This window comes from Zalophus californianus, chromosome 13 (assembly GCF_009762305.2).
Source record: "Zalophus californianus isolate mZalCal1 chromosome 13, mZalCal1.pri.v2, whole genome shotgun sequence".
Lineage (NCBI taxonomy): Eukaryota > Metazoa > Chordata > Mammalia > Carnivora > Otariidae > Zalophus > Zalophus californianus.
The window spans coordinates 35,732,086-35,750,483 of record NC_045607.1 but is presented as its reverse complement, the minus strand read 5'-3'; the positions used below and the strand labels follow the sequence as shown (position 1 = coordinate 35,750,483).

Genomic DNA, 18,398 nt, shown 5'->3' with positions numbered 1-18,398 from the left:
GCATGAGAGGGGGGAGGGTCAGAGGGAGAAGCAGACTCCCCGCTGAGCAGGGAGCCCGATGTGGGACTCGATCCCAGGACTCCGGGATCATGACCTGAGCTGAAGGCAGTCGCCCAACCAACTGAGCCACCCAGGCGCCCAATAAATAAATAATCTTAAAAAAAAAAAATCAAGTTCTTGTTGATTTACTGAAATAAATGACATGCATAAATCTAGCACCTGCGAACCCTCCCCCCCTCCCCAGTTGTCTAGTGTGTCCATGCTTTCCATTATCTACTCAGCCGGCTGTTCATCAGCTGCTCAAGTGAGGTTGGTCAGTCAGTCAATAAGCCTGTCAGCTGTTCAGTCACTTTGTCTCCATGTATTTTCTGACCAACGCGATGGAGTCAATACAGTGAAAATGGCCATATTTTTCAATAGAGCTGGCTAAGAAGAGAAGAGCAGAAGAGCGGTAGCTAGAGAGAGGTGTGGGGTCATTATTTCTAAAATGTGAGAGGCCGAGGCATGTTTCAATGATGAGGAGGCTGAAGATTCATGGCAGAGAAAGGATGCCCCTGAGGTCCCAGAGAAGGTAGGAAGGGTGGGGATCTAGAACGTGGGTAGAAGGCTGAGAGGTGGGCAGGACAGAGAGATGCCACAGCCTCCAAAGTAAACAGGTAAGAAGGAAAGGATGGATGGGCAGGTGTTTATCTAAGTGTGCTGACGGAATATACAAGACTGCCTTTGACAACAGAAGACCCGTTCCAAATCCAGCGTTCAATTGTCTTTTCGAATCGTCCTTAAACTCTCGGCAGCGTTCAGCACTGTCTATTCAAAACACTTTTCTTCCTGGGCTTTAATGCTATCACCCTCCTGGGTTTCCTCTGACCCCACTGGCAGTTTCTTTTCAGTCTTCCTTGCCGGCCCCTTCCTCCTCACCAGAACTCTAAATGCTGGAGGGCTCCAACGGTTGGTCCTAGGCTCCATTCTCTTCCCTATTTACATGTCACCCCTGGGCAATCTCATGTAGTCCCTTCATTTTAAATGACATCTCTGGCAGAGTGCACCATTATCCTCCATAGCCCTTCTCTGTACTAGGATCAGAATTTTTAGCTGGGTATCCGATAATCCAGCTAAAGACTACATTCTTCAGCTTCCCCTACAGCTAGATGTGACCCTGTGACTATATTCTGATAGGATATGTGAAGAAATATTTGCAACTTCTGAGGGGGCTGTGCTTTTAAAAGGAGGGATACCTTTCCTCTCTTCCTTCCCAATGGCTAAAATGTGGACTTGACAGCAAGAGGTGGAGCATCTATCAAGAAGACAGACAGAGGCTAATTCTCTGATGACCATGGAGCTATACCAATGAGAAACAAAGAAAATCTAACTTACTTAGGCACTATTATTTTGGGTCTCTCTGTTACAGCAAATGAACTGATATCTTAACTAAACACCATCCACATACCACCAATCGCTCTCAAATTTCTATCTCCAACTCTGACTCTCCTAGAACTATCTAGCTGCTTGCTTGCCATGTCCACTTTGAAATCTAACAGGCACCTCAAATTTAACACGGCCATTAGAGAACTCTTAATTCCACCCCTCCCAAATGTTTTCCTCCTGCAGCTTCCCCCATGTCAGGGAAGAGTACCCCCATTGCTCCAACCAAAAATCTAAAAGTTTCTTCCTTTCACTGCTCACATCCAAGCAGCAGCAAGTACTCTAACAAACCCCCAATCTAACCTTTGTCCATCTCTGTTATTACCAGGTACTCTAAGCCAGTACCATCTCTCATAGGACCTGAAATAACCTCTTAATTGGTCTCCCTGCTTCCACTCCTGTCCCACCACATTCCACTCTCCATAAAGCAGCAGAGTGGTCTTTCCAAAATCCAAGTCACATGGTGTCCTCCTCCCATAAAAATGGCTTGCCATGATACTTAGAAAAAAATCCCAGATTATTTACCCTGGCTTACAAAGGTCTGCCTCCTTCTCTTACATCATCTTGTATCACTCTTCCTCTTGCCCACTACCTTACAGCTACACTGGCTCTTCTGTTTCTCAGATACGTCAGGCTTGTTCCCAGCTTAGGGTCTTCGCGCTGGCTGTTCCCTCTGCTTCTCCCTGATTCTCACATAGCAGATTCACTGTCACTCAGGTCTCGGCTGAAGTGTCATCTGCTCAGTGAGGCCTTCCCTTATGCCATCTAATGTATCCCATCATATTACCTTGTGTTACAGCCTGCACAGCACACAGAACATCTGATACTTTTCTTTTTCTTTAGAAAGAGGCCTCTCCCCTCATACTCTCCTAGGTACTGGCCACCAGGGGAGGCAAAGCTGCCAATCTGACTGGTCAGGCAGCAGGACAGCGGCCACAATGGCTCACCAGTGGGCAGGAGCCACTGATTCCACACAGATTTCTAGTCAAGTGAGACACAAACTGAGGTAAATACCTGTTTCTCTTCCAATCTGACGTGTTCCTAGATTGATCACAGGTGTTCCAAAAGCTCCAACCTCTCGTACTCCACAGCTGCTGTTCCCAATCATACAACCAGCGTGGGCAACCAACTGTATGAACTGGTCAAATGGGACATGTTTAACTGCACGGAAATTGGGATGATGCTCAATGCCCTTCTTCCGCATCACTCGAACCATTTCTTTGCTCCCTATGAAAATGAAAAGAACCACCTGTTAAATGGCTTATGAGATAAATGGTTTATGAGATAAACCATTTCCACTGGCAAGTAAAGCCCCACCTAAAGAAATCACCCTATAAAAATTCACGATGGTTATTAGGGAGACAGTAATTTTAATTACTGATCTTTTCAGGAATGATGACTATCTAAAATGTCTGGTCAGCTCTCTGCTTCAACTCATCTAGGAACTTTAAACAGCAGCATTTGGGACGTTTCAAACAGCATTCAGCAAAGGAAATACCTTTTATTGATGCCCCAATAAAAGCTCTACCTTTAAACAGCAATTAAGAGGTTCAAGACAGGCCAGCACTCTCTCTCTTAAGCTGGGAGTTCCTAAACTGAAAGGTCTCAGGCTCCACACACCAAGCTGATCAGAGAGCCTCTGCCTCAGCTATGCTCATATTTATCCTAACAACAGCTCAACTGGATAGCACTCCCACTTACATGGACAAAGCTCCAAGAAAATACATGTAGATTCTGATACTGTAGCTGACATTTTATTTCAAATGCCTGATTTTTTTAAATGTTAAACATGTATGGGGGAGGCAATATTTAATGCCTCTCAGCTTGCCTCTTTACTCACCCTTTCCTAGCTACCATCTAGAAGGATACAAGGTTGCTACCGAGATTGGTTAGACAAGACAGGGACCAGAGACCACACCATGTTACCACACTGTGTTCACCAGTGGGCAGGAGCTACTGACTTAAGAGAAGCTGGACATGCGTGTGTTTTCTCTAACATTCTCTATGTGGTGAGGGAGGTAACAGACTCAGGGTGTAACTCTTTACAGCAGGCCTGACCACCTCTCTCTATGCCCAGTCCTGCCAGAGCATGCCGGTCACTGACTATAATTACTGCAGTATTTGGTACACCAGAAGATGGTACTACTCCAAGATTCAGATCTGGGCTCAGTGAAGGCTTTCTCTGGTTTAGGCTTAAACACTACATCTGTTCTCCTACATTGGGGAATTGGGCCCTATACTACATAATGATAAAGAGATGCCACGATTATTTCCCTATTGTTCCTTATGTATATTTTATCAAAAACCCTGCGAGGAGGAGAAGTGAGTAGGAGACATGATTTAGGTATTCCTGGGACCCTTTATTTTCCTAGGGGAAAAATATCTCTAATTCTAAAGTGTATACAATCAGGAAAGTATATAACAAACAGTATCGCTGACAATGAATACTGAATGAGAGACATATAATTACATTACCAAATGTTTAGAAAATTGAAAGGATTAGAAGAATCAATATAAAGGTTTTTGAGATACTGGTACATTACGTGGATGAAACCTGGGTTGGGGGTTCTTAATTTCTTTTTTTCCAACTAACATCCTACATTGTTTCCCCTAACAGAAAAGATCATTCAAGAGACACTAAGGGAGGGATACTTTCAGACTAAGATGGTGACATCTTGGTATTGCAGGGAAGGGTCCTGCCTCCTTCATCAAAAAATGCCTAAAAGCTCAGCAATGAGTGGTATCAGCTAAACCAGTAATTGAAAATTCTGCAGTGTCAGGTCCTGCTTTGCATTTCTCATTTATATCTCATCTTCCCATTAACCTGCTTAAGGTCTCACCAGCACCAAAGGCTACAGTACCGTTCACCAGTAGGTGGTCAACCAGGTCAGGCTTGAGGATGAACCGGCTAGGGACTCCAGATCTCAACTGCCTATGCTCAAAACTAAGGTATAGCTAATATAAATAAGTAAGAGAACAAGAAATAACGGTGGCTATTTTACTGCACTCCCTAGGATCATTACTTTTCTAGAGACACCCTTCAACCTTCTAAGGTTAATGTCTTTTAGCTGCTGCATTTTCTCATTGGTAGAAACTGGAGGGAAGAGACTAAATTTGGAACTACAGTGGAGACTGGAGAAATTTTTTGTAGTATTTCCTTCCTTTTCAGTTTCTACTAAACTCGGCAAAAACATCACGAACTTCCATCTACTACAAATTTGGTGATCCCCTGACAATTGGAATGCATTTCAGACTACAATGGCTTCAATGATAAAAGCAAGACAGCAGGGGCAGTCAAAAGAAGACATAATAGAAACAGCAAATCGGAAAAGTAGGTGGCATAACTTCATTTTCAATTACCTGCATCAATGTTTGGAAACAGAACTAGGGTCCGCTTGTTAAATGAGATAAGCGCATCCAATGTTAATTCAAACATTTTTATGGAATGCTTAATGTCAGTGGTCACAGGGTGCTGTAGTGCAACAATGTAATCTTTAGATTTTACATCATCACCTGTTTAAAGAAAAATCAAACCACACTGCTTCATTAGTTAAGAATCTTAAAGAGGAAGAAGCAAATTCTAAAAAGCAAGACCCCAAAGTCTGTGCTTAAAAATCCTAAGGAAAAAACAGTTTGCCACATTCCAGGCAGAGTATCTGAATACAGGATCAAACAGTAAGAACTCACAGGAACAAGTCCAGGAACCTAGCAACGTTAACATTTGACAAAGGCGCTTGCTACCACAAACAAAAATATATAACTTTCAACAGCAGTCACAAGAATCTGGTGCTTTAAAATCCAAAATAGTGCAAAGCATTAGAAAAATGTAAATCTTCCCGATTTCTAACCAGTGTTTCTAATGAATTATCAACAATATTAATGAACTGATGAAGCTCAAGATTACTTTAATGCATAACTAACATAAATAAGAGACCAAAAAGTAGCAGTAATGGCTATTTCCCCGTAGTGCGTAGGGCCATTACCTTCCTAGAGACACCCTCCCACCTTCTACGGTTTATGTCTCTTGGCTACTGCATTTTCTCATTGGTGGGAACTGGAAGGAAGAGACTAAACACGGAACCTCTTGCTCCTCAATGTGCAACTTCTGACATCACTCTGCTTTGTCTCACTCAGCCCTTCTACACAACCCTTTCCATTAAGGTATCATCATTTTGTTTCATGTTGTAAAGTTCTCTATTTACTGTGGCATTTCTTTATTAGGAATTTAACAAGTCTTTTTAACTTTTTTTTTTTTTAGAGGAGGGGGAGGGGGAGAAGGAGAACGAGAAGAGAATCTTAAGCAGACTCCATGCCCAGCACAGAGCCAGACGCAGGGCCCAACCTCATGACCCTGAAATCAAGAGTCAGAAGCTTAACTAACAGGGCCACCCAGGTGCCCCAAATCTTTTTAACTTTGCTACTATTTTTACTATGACTGTTACTAATTCATGTTCTGATGACGAAGTTGCAGGTGGAGAAGCAGTTACAGGTTTTGCACAAAACATACTGGCAGGGGTGGGTGGCTTAGACTCATTGCCTTCCTATTTTGTCATCCTTCTTTTCATAAAAAAACTGCTGAAATGGTTCCAAATAGAACCTTAAGCCCCACAAGTACAATCTTGCCACATTTTGCTTTATAAGGGTTATTTGCTATTCGTTACATTTTTTCAGAAATACTAAGTTTTTCAGAATCCATCTAGAGCAAACAGTATAATCAGAATGTAAGAGTGTACACTTAGAAACATGCAAAAGGGAGGGGCGCCGGGGTGGCTCAGTCGGTTAAGCATCTGCCTTCGGCTCAGGTCATGATCCTAGGGTCCTGGGATCGAGTCCCACACTGGGCTCTCTGCTCAATGGTCCTCTGGCCCTCCCCTGGCTCATCTCTCTCTCAAATAAATAAAATCTAAAAAAAAAAAAAAAAAAAAGCATACAAAAAGGAGAACCTGAAAAGACAGAATTTATTCCATTGGCATTATCTAGACAGGCTCCTTGATAACTAATATCTGTCCAACGGTAAGAAATACATAGATTGGATTAACTCATTAGTAGGAAAGCCCTATTCCTTTCCTGTTCTAATGTGATCTAAATTAAAAATATACACAATCACAGGGCACCTGGGTGGCTCAATCGGCTGAGCTCTTGGTTTTGTCTCAGGGTCATGATCTCATGGGTTTGGGGATCGAGACCCATGGTGGGCTCTGCATCCAGCAGGGAGTCTGCTTGAAGATTCTCTCCCTCTGCCCCTCGCCCCACTTGCTAGAAATATACATACAATCACTAAATCAATGTTTTTTAAGTAGGCTCCACACCCAGTGTGGAGCCCAACACAGGGCTTGAACTCATGACCCTGAGATCAAGACCTAAGCCGAGATCAAGAGTCAGGGGCTTAACCGACCGAGCCACCCAGGTGTCCCACACTAAATCAATTTTCTATTCATTAATTTCATTATACTATAGATCTACCTCTTAAAAAAGCAGAGTCCCAAATGTCTAAGATTGGTCTTGATTTGCCCTTTAGATAGTACACTCACTATAAATTAAGCAATTGACATTCTGTTTATAAAACTTTCCTTTGCCTCTTATTCAAAAAAGATAATTTCCAGGAAGCTAGATCATTGATCAGTGAAGATTTCAGAACTTAAGGCTATTTACAGAGATAATCTTAACGGTACAACTATGACTTTTGCTTTAATGATAATCACCACAATCCCTTATGTTAATAAGTACTTACAGCTTACTGCTTTCAACATTATCTGAGTATTCCAACAATCTCATATGAAAGACATTAAAATTAAAAATAGTTTTTTCAGGGGCACCTGGGTGGCACAGTCAGTTAAGTATCCAACTCTTGGTTTCAGCTCAGGTCGTACTCTCAGGGTCATGGGATCAAGCCCTAAGTCGTGCTCTGTGCTCAGCATGGAGTCGACTTGGGATTCTCTGTCTCCCTCTACCCTTTGCCCCTCTCCCACCACCAACCCCTCTCTCTGTCAAATAAATAAGTCTTTAAAAAAAAAAAGTTTTTTCATTCCCCAAAAAACAAAATACAGGAAACCAAAAACCAAAACACCCACAACTCTACTAACCAGAAATAAACATTATGAATGATTTGGTATACATACTTCCTAAAATTTCCATTATGTTATAGTTTTAATTAAAATGGCATCCTATTATACATATAATTTTGTAGCCTGTTTTTCCTCCTTGTTGTTATTATCAGGATCTGTCCTTGTAACTATTTATCCACAGCATATTTAATGGATTAAAAGCATTCCATTCTATAAATTATAGCACAGATTTTTTTTTTAAGATTTTATTTATTTAGTCGACAGAGAGATATAGTGAAAGCAGGAACACAAGCAGAGGGAGTGGGAGAGAGAGAGAAGCAGGCTTCCCGCGGAGCAGGGAGCCCGATGCAGGGCTCCATCCTAGGACTCAGGGATCATTGACCCGAGCTGAAGGCAGATGCTTAACGACTGAGCCACCCCAGCTGCCCCAAATTATAGCACAGATTTAAAAAAAAAATTCAATCCATTAAGACTATTCCACAGAAAAGGTGAGTCTCAGAGAGGTGAAGTCATACCATAGGGTGAGATCTATGAACGAAAACTTTAGCTTTCTGAATTCTAATGGAATATTCTACCTACAACAGTTTCTAAAAAAAAAAAAACCTTAAACATACCCAAGAGGACAAAAACAACCATTAGACTGAATAAAGTTTGATACATACCTAACCACATCCGAATGATGCTCATGTAGTCTTTGTTCTTGGCAGAGAGAAGCTTGTCATAGGAAGGGCAGCCCGCCAGAAGGATGCGGTCATGGTCCTCACACATGGATATCAGGTGTTGCTCTGCACTTCGGGTGCAGCATACATGATAATGAGCCAGTTTTGTTATGGCATGTCTGATAGAATCATCAATGGTCCCACTGACTTCCCCACCTTCAATATGAAGGATTCGGATATTCATCAAGGCAGCAGATGTAGCCAGAGCCAGGGCATCAAACCTGTCTCCATGAACAATCATGATATCAGGCTTCAAGCGATTAAGGACATCTGGTAGCTTCACTAGGGCCAAGCCCACTGATTCCACCATGGCTGCCTCATCTTCCCCTCTAACAATTGTGTGTAGCCTGGTGTTAATGTCAAAGTCATCTTGTTCAATCATGCGGTATGTGTTCCTAGAGCAGAAGAGAAAGATATGAGAGAATGTTCTTCAACACAGGGCCATAAAAACATATGAAAAAAGCAATCTAACATCAACCCTGAAGGGAGAAATATTTTCTAAAATCTACTTGTTAAAATAGACAAACTGAAGTATAACTTACACACAAAAACTGAAAAGCACAGATCATAAGTGTACAGATCGCTTATTTTACATGAATACCCCTGTGGCCACCGCCCAGATCAAGATGTACCACATTCAGCACCTGCAAAGTCTCACTAGTGCCCTGGTCAATACCTGGATAGAGAAACACCTGATGGAGAATTTTTTTTATTAAAACAGAGACCAAAGTTTTTGGTGGTTGACTTATTTTCTCTTTTTATACATTTTTAAAAAAGAAATATGCTAATAAAAAAAAGTTACTTCTAAAAGCAAAGTGTTTTTAATACAAAAAAAAGGAAATTAGGATACCTGACATGTCACTATACTATAAATTTCTGAATGATGGAAATTATCTTCTGAATTTGTACTGTACGATTAATGCACCATAATTCTGAATGGGATGTAGATGTAGATTTTACAGCATTAAATTGGCTATGAAGGGTGCCTGGGTGGCTCAATCAGTTAAGTGGCCAACTCTTGCTTTTGGCTCAGGTCAAGATCTAGGAGTCCTGGGAGTCTGGCTCTGCGCTCAGCAGGGAGTCTGATCCCTCTCTCTCTGCCCCTCCCCCTGCACTCACTCTCAAATAATTTTTTTGTAATTAAAAAAATTTGGCCATGAAACGCAATTTCAAATCTGTTTCATGCTTCAATAACAGCAGCAATTCTCAATGCCTCAAGGTTTCCTATTATGAATAATTTTAAAAGATACGGATTTTTTCCCCTAAATATATATATATTTAGAACATATATAATGTAATTCTAGAATTTTTATATTTTTAATTGGAAAATATAAAATTATCGTCCCTAAACCTATCACTCAGCAATACCAATGTAAATCATTTTTTTCCTAGCCACTTTATGTACATTTTAACATGGTTGAGAACACAATTGTATAATCTATTTAATCCATTTCATATATTTTCCCAGATCATGAAAGATTCTTTACATATATCATTTTACATCATATGGATGTTGTAGTAGTCTCATCTTATAGATTCCTTGGAATTTTCCTATAAAACTATCATGTTGTCTCTAAACAAAGACAATCTTTATGTCTTTTTGTCTATTTCTCACTTTATTGCACTGGCTGTTATGTCCAGCACAAGTTGAAGAGAAGTGGTGAAAGCAAAAATCCTTACCTTGTTCTCTACCTCAGGGGGAAAGCTTACTTTTATGTTAGCTATAGGTTTTCCCACCGATGGCCTTTACCAGGTTGTGGAATTTCCCTTCTATTCAAAGCCTGCTAAGTTTTTTTTTTTATAACTAATTTTGTCAAATGCTTTTTTTGACATCTGTTGAGATGATCATATGTGCTTCCCCTTTATTGTTAATGTGTGAGTAACACTGATTTTCAAATGTTATATCTATCCTGATTTTCCTGAGACCAACCCACTTGGTTATGATGTATTATCTGTTTTTTATATTGCTGGATGTGATTTAATTTTTTTTTTAATTTTCTGTCTATGTTCATAAGGGATACTGGTCTGAATTTTTTTTCTTACAATGTCAGGTTTTTTTTTTAAATGACTTGTTATTATTTTTTTATTTCATATTTATTTATTTGAGAGAGAGAATGAGAGATAGAGAGCACGAGAGGGAAAAGGGTCAGTGGGAGAAGCAGACTCCCCGCTGAGCAGGGAGCCCGATGCGGGACTCAATCCCGGGACTCCAGGATCATGACCTGAGCCAAAGGCAGAGACTTAACCAACTGAGCCACCCAGGCGCCCTGTCAGGTTTTATTATCAAGATTATGCTGACTTTTAGGGGCTCCTGGGTGGCTCAGTCTTTAAGCGTCTGCCTTCAGCTCAGGTCATGACCTCAGGGTCCTGGGTTCGAGCCCTGCATCGGGCTCCCTGCTCAGCAGGAAGCTTGCTTCTCCCTCTCTCACTCTCCTTGCTTGTGTTCCTTCTCTCGCTGTGTCTCTCTCTGTCAAACAAATAAAGTCTTTAAAAAAAAAAAGATTATGCTGACTTTTTAAGATTTTATTTGAGAGCAAGAGCAAGCACGAGTGGGGGGAGGGGTAGAGGGAGAAGCACACTCCCTGCTGAACAGGGAGCCCAACATGGGGCTTGATCCCAGGACCCTGCGACCATGATCTGAGCCAAAGGCAGATGCTTAACCGACTGAGCCACCCAGGCGCCCCAAGATTATGCTGACTTCATATAACAATCTGGGAAAATTCCCTGCTCCTCTATTTTCTAAAAAAGTCTATGTAAGATTGGTGTTATTTCCAGACAAAGGGAAAAAAAGAGAGACAAACCAAAAAGTAGACTTTAAGATTTATTTTAGAGAGAGAATCAGGGGAGGGGTAGCAGGAGAGGGAGAGAGAAACTCAAAGAGACTCTGCACTGAGTGTGGAGCCCGACCTAGGACTCAACCTCATAACCCTGAGATCACAATCTGAGCCAAATCCAAGAGTGAGAAGTTTAACCAACTGTGCCACCCAGGCACCCCAAGAAGCAGACTCTTAACTGTAAAAAACAAACTGATGGTTAAGGGTGGGGAGGAATATGTCATAGGGGAGTAAAGGGTATACTTATCATAACAAGCTCTGAATAAGAATTGTTGAATCACTATATTGTACACCTGAAACTAAGATGATCCTGTATTTTAACTGTACAGGAATTAAAAACTTAAAAAGATTGTTATTTCTTGCTTAAATGTTTGATAGAATTCATAAATGACAACATCGTTTTTATGGGAAATTTTTATAGGAAGTGTTTGATAATGAATTCAATTTCTTTGATACAGGGCTATAGATATTTTCTATTCCCTCTGTGTTGTTTTGGTAAGCAGTGTTTTTTCAAGGATTTTGTCCAGTTTATATAAATTGATTGCCAACTTTGTTGGCCTAACATTCTTTTATTCTTTTAATGGCTATCAGATCAGTAGTGATATCTTCTTTGCCATCTTATATTGGTAATGTGTTCTCTTTTTCTTCGGCTCTGTTAGGAATTTGTCAACTTAATATTTTTAAGTATAATTCTCTATTGCTTAATCTACTTTTGTTTCATTGATTTCCACTCTTCATCGTTTCCTCCCTTCTACTTACTTAGGGGTTTTCTCATCCTGTTCTTAATAAAGTGAAAACACGAACTAAACTTTTTTAAGATTTTATTTATTTATTTGACAGAGAGAGTGTGAGCACAAGCAGGGGAAGCAGCGGGCACAGAGAGGGAGAAGCAGGCTCCACTGAGCAGAAAGTCCAATGTGGGGCTGCCTGAGCCCAAGGACAACCTCAAACGCCAAACACTTAACCGACTGACCCACCCAGGTGCCTCTCTAAACTCCTTTTCTTTTTTTTTTAAGATTTATTTATTTGACAGAAAAGGTGAGAGATTACAAGCAGGGGGAGCAGTAGAGGGAGAGGGAGAAGCAGACCCCCCGCTGAGCAGGAAGCCCGATGCGGGGCTCAATCCCAGGACCCTGGGATCATTACCTGAGCCGAAAGCAGATGCTTAACCATCTCAGCCACCTAGGCACCCCTCTAAACTCCTTTTCAACCGAACTGTTTTTTCCTCCAAGCATTCCTTCATCTATACCCACAAATTTTGATATACTGTAATATTTATTATTCAGTTCAAAAGATTTTTCAAATTTCCCTTAGAATTTGTTTGGTCCATGGGCTTAGACTTCAGCAGTAAAACAACTTTTTTTTTTTTAAAGAGTGCACACCTGCATGTGCGCAATGGGGGGGGTGGAGAGGGAGAGGGAGAATCTCAAGCAGACTCCACGCCCAGCACAGACCCTGACATGGGGCTCGATCTCATGACCCTGAGATCATGGCCTAATCCAAAATTAAGAGTCAGACACTTAACTGAGCCACCTAGGCACCCCTTTTTATATTTTTTATTAAAAATTTTTAAACAATCTGACTTAAAAATGAACTAAAGACCCAGGATCGAGTCCCGCATCGGGCTCCCTGATGAGCAGGGAGTCTGCTTCTCCCTCTGACCCTCCCCCCTCTCATGTACTCTATCTCATTCTCTCTCTCAAATAAATAAATAAATATTTTTAAAAAATGAACTAAAGACCTTAATAGACACCTCACTAAAGATAATGTAAAATTGGCAGATAAGCATATGAAAAGATGCTCCACATCATATGTCATCATGGAAATGCAAATTAAAACAGATACTGCTACACACCTATTAGAATGGCCAAAATCAGAACACTGATATCACCAAATGCTGATAAGCACAGTGGAGTAACAGATACACTCACTCATTGATGGCATGAATACAAAATGATACAGCCACTTTGGAAGACAGTTCAGTGGTTTCTTATAAAAGTAAACATGGGCACCTGGGTGGCTCAGTTGGTTGAGCAGCTGCCTTCGGCTCAGGTCATGATCCTGGAGTCCCAGGATCGAGTCCCGCATCGGTCTCCCTGCTCAGCAGGTAGTCTGCTTCTCCCTCTGACCCTCTCCCCTCTCATGTGCTCTCTCTCTCTCATTCTCTCTCAGATAAATAAAAATAAATAAATAAAACTAAACATATTCTTACCACACAAGCCAGCAATCAGGCTCCTTGGTATTTCCCAAAGGAGCTAAAAACTTATGTCCACACAAAACTGAAAAACGGATATTTGCAGCAGCTTTATTCATAAATGCCTAAACTTGGAAGTAACTAAGATACCCGTGAGTAGATGAATGAATAAGTAAACTATGGTAAATCCAGAAAATGGAATATTATTCAGTGCTAAAAAGGACTATCAAGGGCGCCTGGGTGGCTCAGTCAGTTAATCGTCTACCTTTGGCTCGGGTCATGATCCTGGGGTCCTGGGATCGAGTCCCGCACCAGACCCCCTGCTCGGCAGGGAGTCTGCCTCTCCCTCTGCTCCTCCCCCCTGCTCTTGTTCTCTCTCTGTCCCACTCTCTCTCAAATAAATAAATTATAAAAAAATTTTTAAAAAGGACTATCAAGCCATGGAAATACATGGAAACATGGAGACTTAAATGCATATTACTAAGTGAAAGAAACCAATCTGAAGTGGCTACATACTATATGATTCCAACTACATGACATTCTGGAAAAGGCAAATCTACAGAGATGGTAAAATCTATGGAGATAGTTATAGAACACATTTTTAGGGCAGTGAAACAATTCTGACACTATAATGGTAGATACAAGTCATTATACATTTGTCCAAACATACAGAATTTACACCACCTGGGTGGGCGCCTGGGTGGCTCAGTTGGTTAAGCATCGGACTCTTGATTTCAGCTCAGGTATGATCTCGGGGTCATGAGATCAAGCCCCGCATTGGGCTCCACATTGGGTGTGGAGCCTGCTTAGGATTCCCTCTACCCTCCTCCCCACATTTGCGTGTACGCACGCACTCTCTCTCAAAATGTAACGTAAAGAAATGTACCCCTGGAGGTGAGGGCTAACACTGATAATGGGGGATACTAAGCATGTGTGGAGGCAGAGAGGTATACAGGGTAACCCCAGTACCTTCTGCTCCAATTTGCTGTAGATCTAAAACTACTCTAAAATGTTTTAATATTTTGTATCATGTACTCATATGAAATAAATGAACAAATGAATTTCTAACTAGTCTCTTGTTACTTATTTGATTTCCTTTTTCACCCAGTTCTTAAAGAGTATAAAAATGCTGGTTTTTTAAAAGTATACAAGTAGTTGAAATAGAGGGTAGCTTATTTTTCTGTTTTAATGTCTTTGAAATACAGATAATACATTCACATGGTTTAAAATTTAAGATACAAAAGGTTCTCTAGTGAAAAGGCTACCTTCTCACTTTTGTCTCCCAGTCATCCAGTTCCTCTCCCAGAAGCAACCAACTTATGTCTGAATGTACTTTACATGACTTTTCCATTAAGTACCAGTCCAGTGTCCTATCTAGCAGTCTCACAAGACAAATACTGCCTTTCCACTCTTACTTACTGTGGCAGACAGGAAAACGCAACACAATTTCCTTGAGAGCCTCTGTCCTACTCATCTTCCCAACAAACTTTTCTCAAAGAAGCAAAAGAACACACTTACACTTCATTTCAGGCTCTAGCTAAAATTTTTCTTCTACTTTGTCCTATTTAAGAAAACCCAGTGGATTTTCTTAGATAGCCAGAATTCATTTCACATTTTTAAAACCTATGGATTTTTGAGCTATACATGAGTTTCTCCTCTACTCTTTAAGTATTTTCTTAGAGAAAACTGGTTTTTAGAGGCAGGTTTTTGTTTGCTTTTGTTGTTGTTGTTGCCTTGCTTTTACAGAATAGTCTGAAAAGGCAATTTTACTTTAACACAAGCTTCTTTCATATATAATACGGTATTACTGACCACCTTTGGAAGCTGCATGACGTTTTTATGCCACAAGAGTGCACTAAATGCCACTTTATTACCCAGAATAAAATGAATGTTCATCTTTGGTTTAGACATTCTGTTCCCTCTAAGATTTCCCAACTTTCATTTTTCAAATTTAGACTGTGATCAATAACAAACCTAATGACAAACACCAAGATAAATACCAATGGCAATATAACATTCTAATTTATCTTGTAAATTAGATTTTTAAAATCTTGTTTCATACCTACTACTTTATATGCTGTCAATCTATATAAGAGTTTTAAGAAAGCAGTACCATTAGAACTCACAAAACATATTACAGGAAGTTACATTATTAGAGTCACACAACATATAAGTGGCATTTCTCCTGAATGTAACAAGTAATAATAAAAATATTTATAGCTATCATTTATCAAGCACCTATTAAGCAGCTACACTGCGATGGGCCACTTCCTATCACTACCTCCATTCTTCACAGTAACTACACCACAGGTTTTCGCTCCATTTTATAACCGAGGAACCTGAAGATGCAACTTCTCCAAGGCCATATAAAAACTAAGAGGGAGAACCGGGATTTGAAGACAGGTACACATGGCCACAAGATCCAAGCTCTCTCTAGTACACCATGTTGCAATGAAGGATGTCGTAAGAAATTGCTTTCATCTTACCCGTAGTCATCTATCAGGTGAGAGCCAAGTACCACCACATCAAGTTCAAAGAACTCAGGTTCCATTTTAATGCCAAACATGATCGGGGCAAGTTTAGAATAATCAGCACGGTTGCAAGTAGCAACGCAAACCCGAAGCTTTCTGTTATTCCCATTCTTCTCCATGACTTGTTTCTTTTGTTTTGAGAGGTTATTAAAATAGAGTTCCTAAAGTTGCAAAAATAAAAATTATTTATCATCAGAATGATACATCTAGACATAAACACAGAATTTTCTATTTCTAAGTTTGTTTTTTTTTAAGATTTTATTTATTTGACAGAGAGAGACAGAGCGAGAGAGGGAACACAAGCAAGAGGGAGAGGGAGAAGCAGGCTTCCCGCGGACAGGGAGCGCGATGTGATCCCAGGACCCCGGGATCATGACCTAAGCCGAAGGCAGATGCTTAATAACTGAGCCACGCAGGCGCCCCTAGTTCCAAGCCTTTTAGCCACCATTTAATACAGTGCTTCTTAACCTTTTTTCCCCACCGCTGCTGCTATGTGACACACCCACTGGTATATCCAGAGCTAGGAAATTCCTGCCAACTAATTCCACCCCTTTCTCTCACACTTAAGAAAACACACTGGAATGCAATTAAGAAACAGTGACATAAATCAGCTCCCATTTAAAAGGCAAGCAAACATCAGCTCTTTATTAGAAATTACTTACCATACCTCACAACTGATCCCGACATACCAGACTACTGAAAACAACGGATCTAGTTCAACTCCCTCTCTTACAGAAAGGGAAACACATGTTTTGAGAGAGGAAATTACTTCCCCAAGATTCAAGATCACATCTTATAAGGGATAGGATCTATTCACCCTCACACTAAACACCCACTATATACAAAGCACTGTGATTAGTGTTGGGGAAGAGAAAGGTAAAATAAAAAACCTTACCTTCAAGGCCTCATTAGTTCCTATAGCCAGTGCCTACAAACTTCTGACAATTCCAAATGCCTACCAGGTATCTACTGACCCATACACACCTTAAAGTCAATGGCCCAAACCGAACTTACTGTTTTCCTCATTTCTGTTCCTCCTTCCTTGTTCTCTACCTCAGGTACGAACTTCCATTCATCCAAATGCCTTGACCCTTACCATCCCTGTCTTCTCTGTCCCTTACTCTGTACCTCCTAAACCCTGTCAGTTCCACCTCCTGAACTTTTTTTAAGTAGGCTCCATGCCCAGCGTGGAGCCCAAAGCAGGGCTTCAACTCACAACCCTGAGATCAAGACCAGAGCTGAGATGGAGTCCAATGCTTAACTGACTGAGCCACCCAGGCGCCCCTCCACCTCCTGAGTATCTTTCAACTCTAGCTCCTCCTCTTCATCCCCAGGACACCCCCTAGTCTAACCTCTCATTTTAGGTCTGAACCATTGTTAACAACGCCAAAGTAGTTTGCCTGTCTCTAGTCTTGCCCTGCCTCCCACACACTTTCAGAGTGATCTTTCCAAAGTTCACAAATTTGATTATCATGCTCAACAGAATACACAACCTATGAATAAAGTCCAAATTCTGATCTGGACCTACCCCATCTTTCCAACCACTTCTCCTTGACCTACAATTACCCTTACTCTGTGCCAAAGCCATACCAAGTACCTGCGTTCAACCAGTGAGTCTCCAAATCTCTGTGCCTTTCTAGACGTATGCACCTCTAGGTAAAACTTGCTTTCCCTCTGGCCTGGGCTCCTCCTCCTCCTTCAAAACTCAGTCTAAGCGTTGCCTCCTCGTTAAAACCTCTACATAAGCTTCAGTTCCTCTTCACCTCACCCTTTTTAGCTGCTGCCTTCCTCTGAGCAGTATGGCCCTACCCAACACATAATACTTTTGCTCAACTTCTCTGCCCATGCCGGCCCTCCCTCTTGCCATCTATACCCTCCATTCAAAGTAAAAATCAGGGGCAAGGGATAAGAGATGTTTTATGGAGCATTTTAAACTTCTCTATATCAATGTAAAACTCCACCTCAAAGATCCACTGCTTTTGCTTCAGGAAGTATGTCAATATTTAGAATTTGCAATCAGGAATATGAGATGTTTTATGGAGCATTTTAAACTTCTCTATATCAATGTAAAATTCCACCTCACAGATTCAATGCTTTTGCTTCAGGAAGTGTGTCAATATTTAGAATTTGCAATCAGGAATACAAAGAAGCTTGATTAAGGATGCCAGTAGAAGGGGCGCTGCCCTTTAGATCAGTGTAAACTCTAAAACCCACTGGAAATCTCATCAGCTGCCATCTCATCTCTATTAGGCTCAAACTTCTGTGAGCACACAAACTGCCCCATCATTAGGCCCATTCTGAACTGAACAATCGCCAGTAAAAGCTAATTCCATCCAACAAAAAGCATTCATGATATAATGATATAGGCATTCTGTCAAGAGAGTTGTATTCACCAGATCTAAGCACTACCTAATTAAAGACAAAAATACTTTTCCAAAAATGGTTGTCTTAAATGTTCTTATACATAATCCTTCCTTCACTGATCATTAAATTTGAGCTGAATAAATTGTTGGTGATATTCAACTTGCTAGGTGAGGCAAATCATTCATGGTTGGTCAATTTGTTTTTATTTTAAAAGAATATAAATTCTGCCTCGCAATACTAAAATGTTTAGTATTTACCAAGTAACTCAA

At 40.8% G+C, this 18,398-nt stretch overlaps 1 protein-coding gene across 8 annotated transcripts in view; it reads right to left on the bottom strand.

Moving 5' to 3' along the window:
• Positions 1-18,398, bottom strand: part of GNE (glucosamine (UDP-N-acetyl)-2-epimerase/N-acetylmannosamine kinase) — a 45,645-nt gene that overhangs the window by 13,108 nt on the left and 14,139 nt on the right. For 3 of the 8 annotated variants that reach the window (XR_003523649.1, XM_027615248.1, XM_027615252.2), the window contains exons 2-5: positions 15,721-15,926; positions 8,150-8,601; positions 4,783-4,935; positions 2,437-2,649 (exon numbers count right to left, since the gene is read on the bottom strand). Coding sequence is in view for 7 of the 8 variants with exons in the window: in XM_027615248.1 (XP_027471049.1) it covers positions 2,437-2,649; positions 4,783-4,935; positions 8,150-8,601; positions 15,721-15,926 (1,024 nt within the window). In the remaining variant the exon portion in view is untranslated. Of the gene's footprint in view, positions 1-2,436; positions 2,650-4,782; positions 4,936-8,149; positions 8,602-15,720; positions 15,927-16,660; positions 17,681-18,398 lie in introns of those variants that run through there. The other 5 variants (XM_027615253.1, XM_027615255.2, XM_027615249.1 and 2 more) reach the window with 4 other exon arrangements.